Raw genomic sequence first — 21,407 nt, forward strand, 5'->3', positions numbered from 1 at the left:
ACAGTATGCATAGCTGCTGACTGTTCATTTTTTGCTGGGTGGGGGACTTCGCTTTAATATCAGAAGCTCCCCGTCATGTTGGAAGTCCCTTCTCCACATCAGAAACCTACCTATCACATCAGAATCCCCTTTCAGATGAGAGTTCCCTTTTTTTTTTACCTCAGAATCCATCCATCATAGCCCCCCTTGCATTGGAGTTCCTATCAGAGTTCCCCCATACATCAGGGTCCCTAACAGAGTTCTGCCTTTCATAGGTGTCCCTATTTGAGACCTCCCTTTTATAAAGGTTCCTATCAGAGTTCCCATGTACATCAAGAATCCTCCCTTACATAAGGGTCCCACTCTTTCCTTACATAAAGGTCTCTATCAGAGTTCCCCTACATAAAGGTCCCTATCAGAGTTATACATCATGTTCCCTATCAGAATTCCCCCATATTGTACATAAAGGTCCCTATCAGAGTTTCTCTATACATCAGGTTCCCTATCAGAATTCCCCCATATTGTACATCAAGGTTCCTATCAGAGTTTTCCCTTACATAAGGGTCCCCATCAGAAGCAAAGACTAACTGGTCTGAATCCTCAGCCTGTGAGTCAGAGAATACAATACTGAATCCTAGCTGTGGAGTGGATAAAATCTCAGAGGGCCATAGTTTGGAGACACCTGCTGTAAATGAATGTCAACGTGTCCAAATTCCTCATCTCTGTTTGTTCCAGGTCCGAGACCCAGAAAGCATTAAAACCAAAGCTTCATCATGACAGCCAGGGAGTGGAAATATAAGATTAGCAATGGCAGCCCTATGCTGTACTCTTGACAGAGTCACTTTAACTTTACTAATTTGCACATTCTAATAAAACATTGGATGTTTTTGCTTTTCTGTACACACAATGCCTTAAATTGGTAATTTTTCTTTTGCAGCCAGAATCATTTAGAAAGTCTTCTAAAATAAAACGGGACAAGGAAAAGCATGGTTGTAAAGGCTGTGGGGAAACCTTTAACTCGATTACAAAAAGAAGACATCACTGCAAGCAGTGTGGGGCGGTGAGTAATGGAGAACGTGTTTTGATTTTCTGCTATCACTCTCAGACAGGTTCATTAAGCCATATTGCAGCTTCTTGTCACATGGAACAGCCAGGCCGCCATCACCATTTGCTGATACTCACAGCTCAGGTCTTTAATGTGCTACTAGCAGGGCCGTCTTTAATATTGATTGAATCTACTTATCAACTATTTGTGCGTAACGCGTGCTGAAGGGGCAGCTGCTTTGGGCCCTACAACAATGACTGGGCCCAGGGCAGCTTCCCCTTTTGCCCTGCATTAAAGACGGCCCTGGCTACTAGGCACATGAGCAATATGCCTGCTTCAGTGGTGCTTGTCAGTTTTCTTTTCCTAGCTGAAACTGTATTTGCTGATTAATGGGCCAGGGGCCTGCAGTACCCCTTCTTGATGGCCCTGAATGTTTAATGATGCATACTTGATGGTGGACTACTGATCCCAGCAAGTCCGACTTGCAAATCCTGATTCCTTAGACTGCAGCGACTTGACACAAAACCCCAGTCTCTCCTCTGGCTCTGCACCCAGCTTCCCTGACGTGTCTCTTCCAGATCTCCAATGTGCCTCACTCATCGACTCCTGTCCTTCTTGAAAGATTTACCCGACCATGCCGACCAACTGCTCCTTCAGCTCCTGTTCCAGGACACCTCTCCATGACCGTGTAAGGAGAGGCTCCCTCCCAGCTCCCACGCTCCTCCACCGGGTCCACAACCACCCACCCCCCTCCCCAGATATAGGTGTGATCGTCCGGCACGGAGTTTAACACTCCATCTTTCAAATCACCCAGCAGACAACTCCTCCCCCAGCAGTATGACTGTGAGTATATGTAGGATACCTGCCCCCTGCCAATCCTAGTAAGGGATTGGTCAGGGCTCATCACATTACTCCATGCCACTCCAATTCTCAGCCCTGCCTCTCGTCCAGAACATTTACACTGAAAGCAGGGGAGGCACCCAAGAGCTGAAGCACATGTCAGTCACACCCACTACTACACTAACCACTCCCTGCCCCAGATCAAAAACAAGCAGGCCTAGCTCGCAGCATTAGGCCTGCTTAAATTTACCTGCGCTGACAGAACCTTAAACACTACACATCTAGCACCTGCCTATGGTAGAGTGTGCTATATGAAAAAAAAATCTGTGCTTTTAAGGTAAGGTAGCAGGTAAATCTTAGGACTAAAGAACACCTCCCCCTCTCTACATGGAGGTTAAGGTGTCCTGTAGCACTGAAAGTTATAAGCTTGTTGGATGTCTGGCAGGATCAACAAGTTTTTGTTTGCACAGATGTAACAAAGCACTTTCAATGGTATATTTAACAAGCCAAAAATAGGTATTAATTGTTGGCGTTTATATGTGGTTTTAATAGTAAATTGCTTTTTTATCCTTTTTCTTACAGGTCTGTTATTTTTTATGTCCATCATTTTTGTCTGATTTGTACTTTTTGCTGCTTGTAGGTCATTTGTGCAAAGTGTTCAGAATTCAAGCTCCTTGCGGAAAACAATCGTCATAATCGTGTTTGTAAAGACTGCTTCTCTCCGAACTCTGCGGCGTCTAGTCCCGGGGGAACTGACATCCCAGAAATTAAGAAGAAAGCTAATGTAGAGGTAATCTTTCAGGAAGCCACTAACAGGATATTAATTAAAGCGGTGTGGTGTTATGGCATCAATCCAATAATAGAATTGCTTCTTACCACTTCATTAGCGGCTCTTGTATGACTTAAGTTCTTTAGCGACAGTTTTCATTAACAAGTTTAAATGATGGATGCCAAATCGAAAAAAAAGCAACTTTGATGGAAAAGATATATTTAAACCACTATTTTTGTTTTGTGGAAAAAAAAAAAAAATGAAATAAAATAATAAACCCAAGTTAGGTAATTAATGGCAATAGGCATGTGTTTTATGCTTTGTTGCTTTTACGGTTAATTATACTAGTGTCTGTCAGCTCTGTCATATTATGTAGCTCTTTGAAGGCACTGGCTAGTGGTTGTTGTGCGGTATTCCGATGCAAAATTCCTTTTCAGCTGTTTAAAAAAAAAAACATGCATTCAGGAGGTGACAGTATCACCTCCTGAATGCCTGCAAATCTCCTCGCAGCTGCCTCTGAAAAGCAAACGTGGATTTATTTGTGGGAGGATGGTGGTGTTTAAAACTGCTGCCAATATGAAAAGTGCCTATAATAGACTGTTGGATTTCTTTTTTTACAGGATATTGTTTACAACAATATATATATATATATATATATATATATATATATATATATATATATATATATATATATATATATATATATATATATATATATATATATATATTTTTTTTTTTCCCCTCCCGTCTTTCAGGACAGCCCACAATTGAGAGATACTCCTCCTCTTCCTCTAGGAAACACTGCGCCAGCCCATAAATTTCTCACTCCCCCTGCCAGACCACAGTATTAGTGTTTCCTCCGGTGGGGAGACACTGTGCATGGGAACCTAGGCCAATTCAGGCAGAGGACTGAGGCCATCTATTTTACCTTAAGGAAGCAGAGGCTTCCAGGTGAATCCTGGTGCGGTGCAGGCCCACCATTAGCCACCCCTTCCACGCCGAGCGCGGCTCCTGGTTGCGGGGGACCCCTATCTCGTCCAGCGGGGCGCAGCGGGGGGGACATCCAGGCTCGCCCTGTACTACAGGCCGCAAAGAATTTTTTTGAACCGAGCGGGCTGGACGGCGGGTGACGTCATTTCCGGCGTAGAGCGGATGTCTCCCCTTTGAACCGCGACTTCCGGTTCCGGGTCGCGGTGCTGATAGGAGGTCCGGGCGGACGCTGGAGGGAGTCGGATCTCGCACAGGCGAGGAGAAGCTCTCAGCAAGCAGCCACCTGCAGTCATGTCGGCAGCATCTCCAGAGCCAGCCCTGACAACTGACGCTACCTCCAGCGAGCCTAAGGTAAGAGTACCCTGGGGAGGGGCGCTCTCTAGCTTAGGTTTGCCTCTCCATGTAGGGTTCAATGCATGGGGAGGCAAGCCCCCTGGGTGGCCAGGGGAGGGGGAGTCCTTAGTCCCAGGGTTTATAGGGGGCTAGGTGCACTCCCAGGGTTGTAACTAAATTTTTTAAATTTTTTATTTTTATAACTGTTGTTTTCTGCCCTTTCTGTGTTTCAGAAAGCCATTGAAAAAACGGGTAGTGGAAGGCATAGCTCAAAGAGGAAGTGTGCCTCCTGTAGGGATGTCCTTCCAGAAACATGGACTAAGGTCCTATGTAGGGATTGCATTCAATCCCTGGTCAGGGAAAATGAATTAGAACAGGAGTCAGGACTTGCAGCCTCTGTTAAAGAACTGTCATCCACGTTCTCCTCATTCAAATCTCTGTTTGAGAGGTTACAGCCTTTGGCTGTCCCTACCCAGGTTACAACCCAGCCACAGGCTCAGGGTCCTGCTCCTGTCATACCCATTGCAGCAGCTATGGCAGATGTTTCCGCAGGCCCTTCCCAAGAGGAACAGGTTCCTCCAGATAGTGCCACCTCTGATTCTCAAGAGGGGTCAGAGGGAGAGGACCAGGACGGGGAGTCCAGGAAGCCCTCTAGGTACAAATTGTCACTGGATGAGGTAGAGGACCTCTTAGGGGCAGTTTACACAACCCTTGGTATCCAAACCGACAAGAAACCTCTTACCCTCCATGATCGAATGTACAGGGGTCTGGAGGAGCAAGAGAAAAAGGTCTTCCCAGTACATGATATACTGGTTGAGACCATTAAGAAGGAGTGGCAGGATCCTGAAAGGAAACCCTTTTTTTCCAGATCCCTAAAGAGGAGATTCCCTTTCTCAGAGGATCCTTTATCTGTTTGGAACAAAAGCCCCAAATTAGACGCCGCCTTCTCCCAAGTGTCCAGGAACACGGATTTAGCGTTCGAGGACATGGGGGTTTTGTCCGATGTTATGGACAAAAGAATGGATTCCCTATTAAAGAAATGTTGGGATTCTACTATGGGGAATCTTAAACCAGAACTTGCCGTCACGGTAATGGCTCGCAATCTGGAGCATTGGCTCTCTAAAATTCAGGAGCACATTGAAGCTGGTACGGATAAGGAAACTATTTTAGCCTCCTTCCCTACTATCCTGCAAGGAGTCGCTTATATAGCGGATGCCTCAGCGGAGTCAGTCCGCATGTCGGCCAGATCGGCGGTTCTGGCTAACTCGGCCAGAAGGGCCCTCTGGCTCAAGACTTGGACTGGCGACAGCGCCTCTAAATCCAAGTTATGTGGTATTCCCTTCACAGGGGACCTGCTTTTTGGCCCAGGCCTTGAAGCAGTACTAGACCGCACGGCGGACAAAAAGAAAGCCTTTCCTCCTAAAAAGAGAGTCACAGTACAGGCAGGAAGGTGGTTTCATCCGCATAAGCAAAAAGGGGCCAAACCAGCAGGCCAAAAGAGGGTTTGGACCCCCAGGGGCAGAGGCAGAGGTGGAGCGATTTTTCACCCTCCTGTCCAGCCCCCTAAAAACCCATGACTTGTTAGTCAGGGTGGGAGGAAGACTGGGGACCTTTCTCCCACAATGGGAATCAATCTCCCCAAACCAGTTTGTCCTGGCGGTCATAAGAGGAGGATACCGACTGGAATTTTCATCACCTCCCCCCCAGAGATACCTAGTCATCCATCTACCCAGGGACAAGGAGAAATTCGAAGCCTTGTTGGGAGCTCTAAGGGAGCTAGAGGATCAGAGTGTCATCCTCAGAGTTCCAAGGGCAGAGGAAGGAAGGGGATTTTATTCACACATCTTTGTGGTAAAGAAGCCCTCGGGAAAATACAGGTTCCGTATGGAATCAATTTATACAGTCAGAGCCCTCCTTCCCCTCAATTGTTTCATGGTATCTCTGGACCTCAGAGACGCATACTTACACGTCCCGATCGCAGAGAATTCTCAGAGTTATCTGCGATTGGCCGTGGACCTAGAGGGAACGATTGTACACCTCCAGTTCCAGGCTCTGCCATTCGGGCTATCCTCCTCGCCCCGGATTTTTACCAAAATCCTGGCAGAACCCTTAGCGTTTCTGCGACTTCAGGGAATATCCATCATAGCCTATCTGGACGACCTGCTACTTTTCGCAGCCTCGCCAGAGCAGCTATCCAGGGACCTGGAAGTGACCAAGAAGGTTCTAACAGACCTAGGGTGGTTACTGAACCTAGACAAGTCCAGTTTAATTCCATCCCAACAGATCACTTACCTAGGGTACCTGCTGGATTCTACTCTCTCAAGAGTGTTCCTCCCGGTAGAGAAAGTCAAGAAGTTGGACAGAGCAGTAGCTTCCCTCCAAAACAATCAACAGGTGTCACTAAGGTCCCTGATGTCAACACTAGGTCTGCTGACATCTGCCCTCCCAGCCGTACAGTGGGCAGGGATTCACTTTCGCCCACTGCAGGCCTTCCTACTAAGGGTCTGGGATCACAGCCTAGAAGCCCTAGACTCCTTGATTCTAGTACCCCTTCAGGTAAAAAGATCCCTCTGGTGGTGGAGAAAGGCCACCAACATAACCCAAGGACGTCTGTGGATTATCCCGGTGTCTCGGGTGGTAACCACAGACGCAAGCGGCAAGGGCTGGGGAGCGCACCTGGGGTCCCTTCCAGCGCAGGATACCTGGGGTCTCCAAGATCTAAAAAGATCTTCCAATTGGAAGGAGCTGAGGGCAGTGGGCCTAGCCCTCAGGTTCTTTCAGGAGGAACTCCAGGGGCACCACATTCAGGTGAGATCGGACAATTCATCGGCCGTAGCCTATTTAAACAAGCAGGGCGGCACGAGAAGCGAAAGTTTGTCGGTCCTGACAGCAGAGATTCTGGGCTGGGCCGAGATCCACACCCTCTCGGCGGTCTTTCTGAGGGGAGAAAGAAACGTAACAGCAGACTTCCTCAGTTGGAGGCAGCTGAGGGAGGGCGAGTGGACCCTCAACCAGGAGGTCTTTCAGCTCCTGAACAAGAGATGGGGAACTCTGGAGGTGGACCTCTTCGCCTCAAGAGAAAATGCGAAGGCCCCCTGTTTCTTCTCCCTGAACAAGGGAGAAGGAGCAAGGGGAGTGGATGCCCTGTCCCAAAGCTGGAAGTTCGGAAGATGCTATGCATTCCCACCTCCGGTACTTCTTCCAGCAGTACTGAGAAAATTCCAATTAGAGCACACCTCTCTAGTCCTGGTAGCTCCTTACTGGCCCAAGAGGGCTTGGTTCTCAGTCCTCAAACAATTAGCAGCAGAACCACCCTTATTTCTACCTCAGCGGGAGGATCTTCTATCACAGGGAGACCCGCAAAATTTACAAGAAGGTTTGGCTTCGTTTCAACGAATGGTGTGTAAATTGCCCCTGTTCTGTACAGAGCCCCACGGCTGTCTTAGAATTTCTTCAGTGTGGGGCAGATAAGGGTCTTTCGGTTAGCACCCTTAAAGGGCAGGTTTCGGCACTTACGGTGTATTTAGAAAAACCTCTGGCCACCAGTCCCTGGATAGTCAGGTTCTTTAAAGCACTATCCAGACAGAGACCAGCTCGAGGGCCACCCTTCCCCAGTTGGGACCTGTCTCTGGTATTGCGTACCCTAACGGGTACTCCCTTTGAGCCCTTAGATAATTGTTCTCTAAGGGATTTAACCTTAAAAACAGCTTTTTTGGTTGCAGTGACCACTGCTAGGAGGGTCAGCGAGCTAGAAGCTCTATCGATCAGACCCCCTTTTTGTGTTATTTTCCCGGATCGGGTCGTTTTTAAGACCGATCCAGCCTTTCTTCCTAATGTGACTTCAAAGTTTCACAGGAGTCAAGATATAGTTTTACCCTCTTTTTGTTCCAACCCTTCGGGGGAAAGGGAACGACGTTTCAGTATGTTAGATGTTAGGAGAAGTATCCTACATTATTTAGAGGTGACTAAACCGTTTAGACGGTCAGACTCACTATTTGTTTTATTTTCTGGAACCAGGAAGGGATGCAAAGCATCCAGGCGCACTATTGCCAGGTGGCTAAGACTAAGCATTGAGCAAGCATACACTTTGGCTGGTAGGGATATCCCTACAGGAATTAAAGCACACTCCACTCGAGCGCTGGCAACCTCTCAAGCAGAAAGAGCGGGAGCAACGCCGGAACAGATTTGCAAAGCAGCAACATGGTCCAGCTACACCACCTTCGTTAAACACTACAGGGTGGACCTGGTTTCGGCAGGTAAGCAAGCCTTTGGACGAAAGGTTTTGCAAGCCATAGTCCCACCCTAGTTGGTAAGTTCTCGGTTATCCTCTCAATTGTGGGCTGTCCTGAAAGACGGGAGGGGAAAAATAGAGTTACGTACCGGTAACGTCTTTTCCAGTAGTCTTTCAGGACAGCCCTGGGTACCCACCCGAATAGAGGAAGTCTGATTTCAAGACCAGGACATGATGTTGATATGTAATTGTATGTTATTAACATGTTCTTGTGTCTCCCCAGCTGACCGGAGGTGCTCGTATAAATACTGAGGTCTGGCAGGGGAAGTGAGAAATTTATGGGCTGGCGCAGTGTTTCCTAGAGGAAGAGGAGGAGTATCTCTCAATTGTGGGCTGTCCTGAAAGACTACTGGAAAAGACGTAACTCTATTTTTTTTTTAAATTCCCCATAACGTGCCTGGTCACCTATTGAAATAAAAATAAAAATCTAGCCCCCCTTTTTATCCACCTCAGTGCCTCTAGCTGTGCCCCCCTTCCTGCAGGTTTGTAACTACCTTCAATGAAAGTGCTGCATCCTGCATCCCTGCAGCCCAGCTGGTACTTAATCTAGTGCTGGGTTGCCCAATGCCTGAACAATACATTTTTAAAAAGTTGAGTGTAATTTTGGCCATGTAGTATAGGTATGTCCCATTCAAGTCTGTTGGGTAGTGTGCATATGCAGGAAACCAAGTTCTAACTTTACACTGACTAGCCTGAAGAGAGAGTGGGAGGGGAATACATATATTGCTATTTTTTTAGGACAAACAATGCTTTCTGTTAATATTGTCTTGCAAAAAAAGGTATTTTATGCAATCTATAGACACAAAGATGTAAAAAAAAAAAAAAAAAAAACTTTTGAAATCTTCCCAACAGGGCTATGAACAACAATAAAGTTTTTGTCACCCTAAAAAGAAAATAAATCCTGTTCCCTTAAAGCATGTTATAGAGCAGTGATGGCGAACCTTGGCACCCCAGATGTTTTGGAACTACATTTCCCATGATGCTCATGCATGCTGCAGTGTAGTGGAGCATCATGGGAAATGTAGTTCCAAAACACCTGGGGTGCCGAGGTTCGCCATCACTGTTATAGAGCATGGTGCTTGTGCTGTATAATTTAGCCCCCTGTATCACCTGAAATACCTGGTTGATTCTGCCTGTTTCTGCACTCCCCCTTGTAAACTGACCACAGTTTATCATGGCTTCTGAGCTGTGACACCGTGGTCAGTTTACGTGCCTTCATCTTCTGCAGCTATCTGCAGCACTCCTGTGTCCTCCTCCCTCTTCCCCTCCCTGCTTGTCAGCTCTTACCAGTGTCCTCCCTGCTGCCACAAAACGATGTGATGGTAATACAATAGCCTCAGCACTCACATGACTCCTCGGCTCTCTCCTCCTCTCCTCTACTCCCGGCTTACATCAGCAGCCATTCTCAGCTCCTTCCTCTGTAGCTGTCAGCCTGGGAGAGAGCAGAGGAGTCACGTGTGCGCCAGGAGACTCTGTGAAATGAGGTAGAAATCTGCATATTTCTTATAAAGCAAAGACACTGGGTCACATGTATTCTAACAGAGGCTATTGTATAGTGTAAGGTATAATGGCCTTCAGAGAGTACTGTAGTAATGGAGTGCTAGTAGAGGCAAGGGTAACTGGTTTTCTGCTAAACTTTCTGGAGTGTTCTACTGATATCCTATAGTCTGCTATCCATAGGTGGGAGGGGATTGTGGAATTAAACAGACTTTTCCCGGCCAATCAGTAGACTGCGAGTGTGTATTAGAAGATACAAGAGACTGCTTAGAGGCAGATAGCCTGCCATTAATTGGTGGAAGTGCCTTGAAGGGAATTGTATGCAATACACTATTCCTGACTGGAATAGTGAGACTGCAAATGGCCAACAGGAGATAGAAGAGACTGCTCAGAGGTTGTAGGGGTCTCCATGAACAGTTACTCTTTATCCTGTGGCAGTGCCCATACACAACTTCCATGCAGGTCTCCTTTCCTGGGAGGGGAAGCATCATGTGATTGCTCGATGCTATGCCAGGCATATTGTGAGATTTTATAATATTATGAGAACAGCTGTGCCTTCTTAACCACTTGTCACCCTCGCGAGTGCGGCTGCGGGTCCCGGGTTTGCGATGTTCCCGGGAGTCCCGTCATTGCGGTCAGCAAGAGCAGAACAGGGGAATGCCTTTGTAAACAAGGCATTCTCCTATTCTGCCTAGTGACACTGTCACTGATGACCGTTCCCAGTGATCAGGAATGGTCATCAGTGACTTGTCACATGTAGCCACGCCCCTAACAGTAAGAATCACTTCCTAGGGAACACTTAACCCCTGCAGTGCCACCTAGTGGTTAACCCCTTCACTGCCAGTGTCATTTTTACAGTAATCGGTGCATTTTTATAGCACTGATCGCTGTAAAAATGACAATGGTCCCAAAATGATTTTAAACAAGTCCGATGTGTCCGCTATAATGTTGCAGTCACGATAAAAATCGCCGCCATAACTAGTAAAAAAATAATTATTAATAAAAATTCCATAAAACAGTCCCCTATTTTGTAGAAGCTATAACTTTTGCGCAAACAAATCAATAAATGCTTATTGCAATTTTTTTACCAATAATATGTAGAAGAATACGTATTGGCCTAAACTGTGGAAAAAAATGTTTTTTTGTATATTTTTTGGGGGATATATTTATTATAGCAAAAAGTAAAAAATATTGAATTTTTTTCAAAATTGTCGCTTTTTTTTTGTTTATAGCGCAAAAATGACAATGGTCCCAAAAATGTGTCAAAAGTGTCCATCATAATGTCGCAGTCACAATAAAAATCGCTGATCGCCGCAATTACTATTAAAAAAATATATATTAATAAAAATGCCATAAAACTACCCCTTATTTTGTAGGCGTTATAACTTTTGCGCAAACCAATGAATAAACGCTTATTGCGATTTTTTTTTTTTTTTTTACCAAAAATATGTCGAAGAATACATATCGGCCTAAACTGAGGGAAAAAAAATGTAATATATTTTTTGGGGGATATTTATTATAGCAAAAAGTAAAAAAATATTGCATTTTTTTCCGAATTGACGCTCTATTTTTGTTCAGCGCAAAAAATAAAAACCGCAGAGGTGATCAGATACCACCAAAAAAAAGCTCAAAAGGACATACATTTTGTTTGGGAGCCACGTTGCACGGTCGCGCAATTGTCAGTTAAAGTGACGCAGTGCCGAATCGCAAAAACTGCGATCTTTAACCACAAAAATGGTCTGGGGCTGAATCGGTTAAATGAGAAAATACCTGCATGTCTCGCGTCTATTCAAATCCACAGAATGTTCAAATCCACAAAGCGATAATGCCAATGTGCATGGGGTGATTAGGGTGTGCCCAGGCACGCCTGGCATACACTGTACACATGCCTACGATAACCAGCTAGGTTATAGTGAGGTGGGCTAAAAGAAACCAGAAAGCGACCTGCACTAAGCCAGTGGAAAGCACATTAAAGTGTGCCTGTCTCATAACAAATCACATAAATAAGTGATGAAAGCGAGAAATGTCGATACCTTCTGTCTTTTGAATGCTTTTCTGTTCTTAACATTGGTCTGGGTATGGGGAAGCTTTTTGGTTCCTTTAGTCCACCTTACTAAGAGATGAACAACCAGCACAATCATGAAGCTCAAATTATTTCTGTTGTCCTAAAAGAACATGTGGTGGGCCATATTATATGGAGCGTATGTCAATCGACAGAAGCCTCACTAAACACATGTGAGGAAGCATAATAAACCATTGTATAGCAAAACCTTTTCTTTTAGCAGCACCTGTAAAACAATTTAGATTGAGTGTGAAAGTAAACATGAATAAGCATTTGGGCCATGACCTACCTTATTCATTAGGGTAGCTCAGAGTGCTGTGATTCATACAAACCAAACAGATTTCCTTGATCTGGCTAAAGTACTGTAGTTTATTGAATTAACAAAAATCTGTAGTATAAAAAAAAAATGTTTGTTTTAGTAATAGCACTAAGGCCTTGTACACACTATGGGTTTTATATATATATATATATATATATATATATATATATATATATATATATATATATATATATATATATATATAAAAATCTGTTAATGATCCGTGTGCTGCAGTGGTGGAGAAAGGGGGAAATGGAGGGGAGTGATTCTGAGCCCAAAGTTGGGCTTTATTCCTTTAAAACCCAACTATAACCCTGACCTTTTAGCTAACAATAAGTGAACCTCTAAGGCCCTGTACACACGATCAGTCCAAACCGATGAAAACGGACTGAAGTTCAGTTTCACACCATCAGTTCAAAAACCGATCGAGTCCAACGCGGTGACGTAAAACACAACGACGTGCTGAAAAAAATGAAGTTCAATGCTTCCAAGCATGCGTCGACTTGATTCTGAGCATGCGCGGGTTTGGAACCGATGCTTTTGCGTACTAACCATCGGTTTTGACCTATCGGTCAGGCGTCCATCGGTCCGATTTTAAAGCAAGTTTTACATTTTTGGACCGAAGGACAACAGACTGATGGGGCATACACACGGTCGGTTTGGACCGATGAAACTGAACTTCAGTCCGTTTTCATCAGTTTGGACTGATCATGTGTACAGGGCCTAAAGGAACATCCTTGCATTGTTGGGTTCTGCAGTTATCTTGAAAATTATTTCTTTTTATAGAAAGGAGATAACCCAGTTTGATTCTGGATTTTGCCATCGTCTGCACTGTGACTGATATTTTTCTAACTTTTGATGTCATTTATCCAGCAACTCTGCTCTTTATATCAACTACGATGTGTATAAACAGACTTCTTAACAAAACGTCTTCAAAGCCATCATTCACTCTGCTTGCACATTTTTATAGTATAGCCTTGACAGTCAATGCTTTTAGAGATTTAACAAACAACTTCAGGTTGAAGTGATAAACACTTTTAACTGCTTTCTTCAGAATACGCTTTTCAGCAAAGTTTGTAATGGAGAGAAGAAGTGGTTTTATCTTGCACATGATAACTCTAAACTGGAACATATTTCTAAATGTGCCCTGAAGGCATTTTCAGCAGCAAGAATTATACAGATTTTCTTTAAATTAGCACATTTTAGAGCCCATTCACACCTTGGCGTTTTGTCGCCTGTAGCGCGACGCGCACAAACGCCAGAGGGACCAAAATACATGTAAGGCTATGGGCATGGTTCACATCTGAACGCCGATGCGCCTGACGCGCATCGCATGTAGTCAATAAAAGTTCCGGACCCTTTTTTGTCGCGCGATATGCGCGTATTTGAGCGTTTCCATTTCCCATAGAAAGTAATGGAAACGCTCGATTCAAGCGACTTGCGCGACAACGGGCGTTTGCTACGGGCGTTTCGTCAATAGAACTTGTCGCCCAGGCAGAAGATTAAAAAAATCTACCAACATAGCAACAAGTGATGAAAAGATGATAGTTTTTCCTATTGGCTAAAAAAAAAACGTCAGAGTACAAAAACGTCGGACAACGCTGTATGCAAACGCGCATATTAGCATGAATACGCGCGACAAAACGCCGGAAAAAAACGCCGGAAAACGCCGCTATTGCCTACGCCTAGGTGTGAATGCAGCCTTACACTTTTTGCTGGAAACATTAAAAATGTAAATGCCGACAGGTTATGACAAAGCACTCTGAATGAAGGAGGAGTAGGGCCGCTTGCCAAAAATAGTGCATAGTTCAATTCAGGCCCGGACTGGGACAAAAAATAGGCCCGGGCATTTTAGACTGAGCAGCCCGGGGGGGGGGTATACGCGGCAGGGGTTAATGATGGGATGCCCGCACAGAGAGAGAGACTGCTCCACATTTGTGGCACAGAGAGAGAAATCACTCCACATTGCTGGAACAGAGAGAAATCGTTGGACATTTCCCATTGTTGTACTGAAGTCAGTTGATAGATCGGAGTCTGTATAACCAGTCTGCACATTGATAGATTGAAATTCTGCCAGTTCAGCAGAAATTTCAATCTATTTATGACGGCCTAAGTCCACCAGTCTCTGAGTTTAAAAATATCCTCAAATCTTCTGAAAGGGGTTCTCAACTTAGGTTTAGAAATTCACTTTGAACTCCACCTTATTTCCAGAACTCTCATTATGTATTAGATGTGCAAAGAATAAGGTGAGAGAACATCCAATACCTATAGAGAGTAATGAAAATAAGGTGGAGTACAAAGTGAAATATCTGGAGGGACTGGCTGAGGTTAAAACAGGCAGGGAGGAAATTAGGCATCACCTCCTTACTGTCTGTCAAATGCCTCTGAAAAGTGACATGAGAATTGATAACTTTTCAGTGGAGTATCTGTGAGTGCAAGCCTTTTGGCTCACACTGGTGCTCAACTTTTTTTGGGGGGAAGCAATCAAACTGAACAAAAACATCAAATGCAGCCACTGTGCCCCATTATATGCAGCCACTGTGCCCCATCAAATGCAGCCACTGTGCCCCATTATATGCAGCCACTGTGCCCCATCAAATGCAGCCACTGTGCCCCATCAAATGCAGCCACTGTGCCCCATCAAATGCAGCCACTGTGCCCCATTATATGCAGCCACTGTGCCCCATTAAATGCAGCCACTTTGTCCCATCAAATGCAGCTGTTGTGCCCCATCAAATGCAGCCACTGTGCCCCATCAAATGCAGCCACTGTGCCCCATCAAATGCAGCCACTGTGCCCCATCAAATGCAGCCACTTTGTCCCATCAAATTCAGCTGTTGTGCCCCATCAAATGCAGCCACTGTGCCCCATCAAATGCAGCCACTGTGCTACATCAAATGCAGCCATTGTGTCACATCAAATGCAGCCACTGTGCCCCATCAAATGCAGCCACTGTGCCCCATCAAATGCAGCCACTTTGTCCCATCAAATGCAGCCACTGTGCCCCATCAAATGCAGCCACTGTGCCCCATCAAATGCAGCCACTGTGCCCCATCAAATGCAGCCACTTTGTCCCATCAAATGCAGCCACTGTTAATTCCCTATTCAGGGCCTTTATTTGGCTTACCAAATCCCCTAGAATCAAACTAGAACAGTTACAAAAGCCCAAGGAGCTGGGGGGGCTTGCCCTCCCTAATCCGTGGCTTTACTATCTAGCCGCCCAATTACAGCATATCGCCCGGTGGGTGTCGGAAGGACTTGGGGGGGATCCTATGAAAGCTTTGTTAAGATACACCACAGGCGCAGACACAGTAATTATGGGCCTCGAAGCGTTACAATTTGCCAAATCCAACAAGCGCTTTCCCACGTATGCGTTGATTCAAAAAATTTGGAACAAGGCACGCCAGCTTCAGGATGTGGAGGGTTTCACAAGACACGGCCCAATATGGAAAAACCAGTATTATGGGGAATTGGCTCAGTTGACATGTGAGGAGAGATGGAGAAGATATGGGGTGACACATTTGGTACATATTTTCTCGGGTGGCAAGCTGCACTCCTTTACAGAACTACAAGAGAGATTCAGTCTCCCTCAGTCCATGTACTTTTATTATTTGCAGCTGAGGCATGCTATTAGGGCCCAGGCGGGAGATAATCCATGGATTCTCTCTTCCGCCCCGATTTTCCAATACATGTCGGGAGTGAAAAGTTTTAGGGGCTTCATTTCAGAATCGTACTCCATGTTGCTCTCTTCGTTTCTGCCGGGATTCCCGACAAAAGTACTGTCCTCCTGGGAGAGGGACGTGGGGACCTTTGAGGATGATCAGTGGGAGGGAGCTTTGCAGGCAGTGCAAGGGTGCTCACTTAACACTGCACAACGTCTATCTCAACTGTATATTCTGATGAGGGTACATTACACGCCTGAAAGACTGTTTAGAATGGGATTGGGGGAAGATGATATCTGTCCTAGGTGCGCACGAGACCGTGGGGACCTCATTCATTTGATGTGGAGGTGCCCCAAATTACACCTGTACTGGAGTGGGGTTCTCAACACTCTGTCCACGGCGTTTTCGGCCACGATCCCCCAGGACCCGAAGGTCTGTGTCCTGGGCATCTTGGACGATATAACGCTTGAGGACAACCCTAAGCAGGCCGTCGGCAGGGCCCTCTTTCAGGCCCGAAAGCTTATCCTTCGTCATTGGAAGGCGACTGAGCCTCCCAGGGTCAACGAATGGATAACACAGATGGGAGTTACGCTGCGCATGGAGAAATATATTTATCAGCACAGGGGCCGACGGGGGAAGTTTGATCTTCTGTGGGCGCCATGGTTGGATACCCCTGGGTTGGCTCCTCTGGAACTGGTCCTGGAGAGACTATTAGTTTAGATGCAGGCGTGGGAGGTGGAAGCACAGTTCCGGGGTGATGGATGGAGCACAGTTGCGCCTGGTGGGAAATGTGTAAAATGATGTCAACTGTACTGAATGCAGGAGAGACCTTTTTGGTTAGTTATATACTGTGTTAATATTTTCTGGAATGACTGATACAGTTCGGTAAAGTACAATGTATCTGTGATTGTTGTCAGATGTGTCAATAAACATTCTTTTTGAGAAAAAAAAAAAAAATGCAGCCACTGTGCCCCATCAAATGCAGCCACTGTGCCCCATCAAATGCAGCCACTGTGCCCCATCAAATGCAGCCACTGTGCCAATCAAATGCAGCCACTGTGCCCCATCAAATGCAGCCACTGTGCCCCATCAAATGCAGCCACTTTGTCCCATCAAATGCAGCCACTGTGCCCCATCAAATGCAGTCACTTTGTCCCATCAAATACAGCCACTTTGTCCCATCAAATGCAGCCACTGTGCCCCATCAAATGCAGCCACTTTGTCCCATCAAATGCAGCCACTGTGCCCCATCAAATGCAGCCACTGTGCCCCATCAAATGCAGCCACTGTGCCCCATCAAATGCAGCCACTGTGCCCCATCAAATGCAGCCACTTTGTCCCATCAAATGCAGCCACTGTGCCCCATCAAATGCAGCCACTGTGCCCCATCAAATGCAGCCACTTTGTCCCATCAAATGCAGCCACGTTGTCCCATCAAATGCAGCCACTGTGACACACCCTCCACCCACTCGCTGTCTGACCGACACTTACCCCATCTTAGTGGCCGGTCAGGCATGAATCTATCCATTTTACATATGGGGGTGGCATAATGGAGGGGGCAGTACCTGTGTGCCCTTAATGGACAGGCCGCCACTGTGGCGGTTTTCCATAGCCCCAGTCCCTCAGACTTCTAATTAGAAATTGTGCGTTTTTGCTGCATTTTTTGGAATTGCACCACAGATGCGGCATGCAGGACTTTTTGTGCACTTTCAGGACATGCAGCAAAAATGTACAACCTAATAGAAGTCTATGGGACTGGAGGGTAACATGCCAGAACTGCAGCTAAACTGCAGCTTGCCAGTGTGAACCCACATCATAACATCTAGGAGGGCAAGAAACTGTCACAGGCTGCTGTAATATAACACTTAATATGCAGAGAGGGGGACGTGGCCAGTGGACAATCCACAACCTGTGGCAGGTGATTTGGCAAGTGGATAATCCACTTGTGGCAGGTGACGTGACAAGCGGACAATCCACAACTTGTGGCAGGTGTCGTGGTCAGGTGACGTGGCAAGTGGACAATCCACAACTTGTGGCAGGTGACATGGCCAGTTGACGTGGCAGATGACGTGGCAAGTGGACAATACACAACTTGTGGCAGGTGACGTGGCCAGTTGACGTGGCAGGTGACGTGGCCAGTGGACATTCCACAACTTGTGGCAGGTGACGTGGTCAGTTGATGTGGCAGGTGACGTGGCAAGTGGACAATCCACAACTTGTGGCAGGTGACATGGCCAGTTGACGTGGCAGATGACGTGGCAAGTGGACAATACACAACTTGAGGCAGGTGACGTGGCAAGTGGACAATCCACAACTTGTGGCAGGTGACGTGGCCAGTTGACGTGGCAGGTGACGTGGCCAGTGGACATTCCACAACTTGTGGCAGGTGACGTGGCCAGGCGATGTGGCAGGTGACGTGGCCAGGTGACGTGGCCAGGTGACATGGCAAGTGGACAATCCACAACTTGTGGCAGGTGACGTGGCCAGGTGATGTGGCCAGTGGACTACCCACAACTTGTGGCAGGTGGCGTGGCCAGGTGACATGGCAGATGACATGGCAAGTGGACAATACACAACTTGTGGTAGGTGACGTGGCAAGTGGAAAATCCACAACTTGTGGTAGGTGACGTGGCCAGGTGATGTGGCAGGTGACGTGGCCAGGTCACGTGGCCAGTGGACAATCCACAACTTGTGGCAATTGACGTGGCCAGTTGACGTGGCAGGTGACGTGGCCAGTGGATAATCCACAACTTGTGGCAGGTGACGTGGCCAGGTGACGTGGCAGGTGATGTGGCCAGGTGACGTGGCAGGTGACGTGGCCAGGTGACATGGCAAGTGGACAATCCACAACTTGTGGCAGGTAACGTGGCCAGGTGACGTGGCCAGGTGACGTGGCCAGTGGACAATCCACAACTTGTGGCAGGTGACGTGGCCAGGTGATTTGGCATGTGCATAATCCACTTGTGGCATTTGACGTGACAAGTGGACAATCCACAACTTGTGGCAGGTGACGTGGCCAGGTGACGTGGCCAGGTGACATGGCAAGTGGACAATCCACAACTTGTGGCAGGCGACGTGGCCAGTGGACAATCCACAACTTGTGGCAGGTGGCGTGGCCAGGTGACATGGCAGATGACGTGGCAAGTGGACAATACACAACTTGAGGCAGGTGACGTTTCAAGTGGACAATCCACAACTTGTGGCAGGTGACGTGGCCAGTGGACATTCCACAACTTGTGGCAGGTGACGTGGCCAGGTGATGTGGCAGGTGTTGTGGCCAGGTGACGTGGCAGGTGACGTGGCCAGGTGACATGGCAAGTGGACAATCCACAACTTGTGGCGGGTGACGTGGCCAGGTGACGTGGCCAGTGGACAACCCACAACTTGTGGCAGGTGGTGTGGCCAGGTCACATGGCAGATGACATGGCAAGTGGACAATACACAACTTGAAGCAGGTGACGTGGCAAGTGGAAAATCCACAACTTGTGGTAGGTGACGTGGCCAGGTGATGTGGCAGGTGACGTGGGCAGGTTACGTGGCCAGTGGACAATCCACAACTTGTGGCAATTGACGTGGCCAGTTGACGTGGCAGGTGACGTGGCCAGTGGATAATCCACAACTTGTGGCAGGTGACGTGGCAGGTGATGTGGCCAGGTGACGTGGCCAGGTGATTTGGCAAGTGCATAATCCACTTGTGGCAGGTGACATGGCAAGTGGACAATCCACAACTTGTGGCAGGTAACGTGGCCAGGTGACATGGCAGGTGACGTGGCCAGGTGACGTGGCAAATGTACAATCCACAACTTGTGGCAGGTGTCGTGGTCAGGTGACGTGGCAAGTGGACAATCCACAACTTGTGGCAGGTGACGTGGCCAGTTGACGTGGCAGGTGACGTGGCCAGTGGACAATCCACAACTTGTGGCAGGTGACGTGGCAGGTGATGTGGCCAGGTGACGTGGCAGGTGACGTGGCCAGGTGACATTGCAAGTGGACAATCCACAACTTCTGGCAGGTGACGTGGCCAGGTGACATGGCAGGTGACGTGGCCAGTGGACAATCCACAACTTGTGGCAGGTGGCGCACTCGGCCAGCTCAGTGGCCTTTTTGCAGGACATTAGAGCAGCCCAGGGGGCAAATGCATTCTTGCAACCCAGCCCAGTCCGCCCCAAGGGCCTTGGTACACCTCTGGGTAGAAGTGACATGCTGGCCGCCAAGGGCCGTTCGCGGGCCGCCGAGGGCCGTTCGCGGGCCGCGATCGGCCCGCGGGCCGCCGCGGCCCACCGGGCATATGCCCGGTATGCCCTATGGCCAGTCCGGGCCTGGTTCAATTATTGATCAGTCGGTAACAAAGTCACATACATTTTTCAGCCAAATGGTCACGTTTAAAGAGTCCGTTCATTGAAACTGGATATTCCCTTTTTTTTTTTTTTGAGAAATGGCAGCAAGAGTTGTACAGCTCCGTTTCTAGGTTTTCCCATTCCAAGAAACCATCATAAGGAATCTCGCACTCTGTGAATGAACTCAGAATACAGCAGAAAGATTGAGACTTTTGCTTCTCCATCTTAAGGCATGAGACTCTATAACACAAGCAACAGAATTAAGATGACTAGTTGTCATTGTGTAAGGTAAAGTCTACAGGCTTGGAAATATCAGTTTGTAAATGGATAAAAAACTGTCTAAAAGACAGAAATTCAGAGAGTATTGGTTAATGAGGGGTGTACCCCAAGGTTCAGTGTTGGGACCAGGGCTCAAGTCCTGCGGGAACGCGTGGGAACGGAGTTCCTGCACTTTTTTCACAGCAGGAACACGGTTCCCTTTGCAGGACTAAAGCAGCCAGGCCACCGAAGCCAATTCTTCACTAAGCGGCAATGCTCAGCTTGATTCACTGTCAGGGGCAGGCGAACCATAGTAATCCCTTATGTTACTGCCCGCTTCCTGTATATGGATTCATCGGGTAGTGTGCGGGTATTCCGTCACTTCCTCGATGCCGAAATGTCTCCTGGGAGCTTTTGTCATTGTTCCCAGGAGACATTGCTGAGGTCTGCCGCGAGTTATCGCGGGATTTAGAAAGAACTTGCTTAAAAAAAAAACATGCGCTTTAGTAATTATGCATATGAGTGTATCATTTTTTTTTGGTGGGGGAGTGGATCTTGGGTGGGAGTTCCCACACTTTATTCCCCAGGACTTGACCCCTGGTTGGGACCCTAACTTTTGAATATCTTTATAAATGATATTGGATCTGGGATGAAAAGTAAAATTTCTGTCTTTGCAGATGACACCAAGCTATGCAGGGGAATAACGTCCTTACAGGATGTCTCCAATTTACAAGCCGACCTCAATGCTCTGTCTAATTGGGCGAATATGTGGCAGATGAGGTTTAATGTTGATAAATGTAAAGTTATGCATTGGGGACTAAGAATATGCATGCATTGTACATGCTAGGGGGAGTACAGCTGGGGGTATCTATAGTGGAGAAGGATCTGTTTTTTTTTTTTGGAGATCATAAGCTCAATAATAACATGCAATGCCAAGCTGCGGTTTCCAAAGCGAGCAAAGTCCTTTCTTGTATTAAGAGAGGTAGGAACTCCGGAGAGAGAGATATAATTTTGCCCCTGTACAA

At 47.0% G+C, this 21,407-nt stretch overlaps 1 protein-coding gene across 3 annotated transcripts in view; it reads left to right on the forward strand.

Annotated features, from left to right (window-relative positions):
* FGD3 (FYVE, RhoGEF and PH domain containing 3) overlaps window positions 1–21,407 on the forward strand; it is a 312,502-nt gene that overhangs the window by 277,921 nt on the left and 13,174 nt on the right. For all 3 annotated transcript variants that reach the window (XM_040359284.1, XM_040359285.1, XM_040359286.1), the window contains 2 exons: window positions 917–1,039; window positions 2,505–2,654. In XM_040359284.1, coding sequence (XP_040215218.1) covers window positions 917–1,039; window positions 2,505–2,654 — 273 coding nt within the window. The remainder of the gene's footprint in view (window positions 1–916; window positions 1,040–2,504; window positions 2,655–21,407) is intronic.

Source organism: Rana temporaria, chromosome 7, assembly GCF_905171775.1.
Source record: "Rana temporaria chromosome 7, aRanTem1.1, whole genome shotgun sequence".
Classification (NCBI taxonomy): domain Eukaryota; kingdom Metazoa; phylum Chordata; class Amphibia; order Anura; family Ranidae; genus Rana; species Rana temporaria.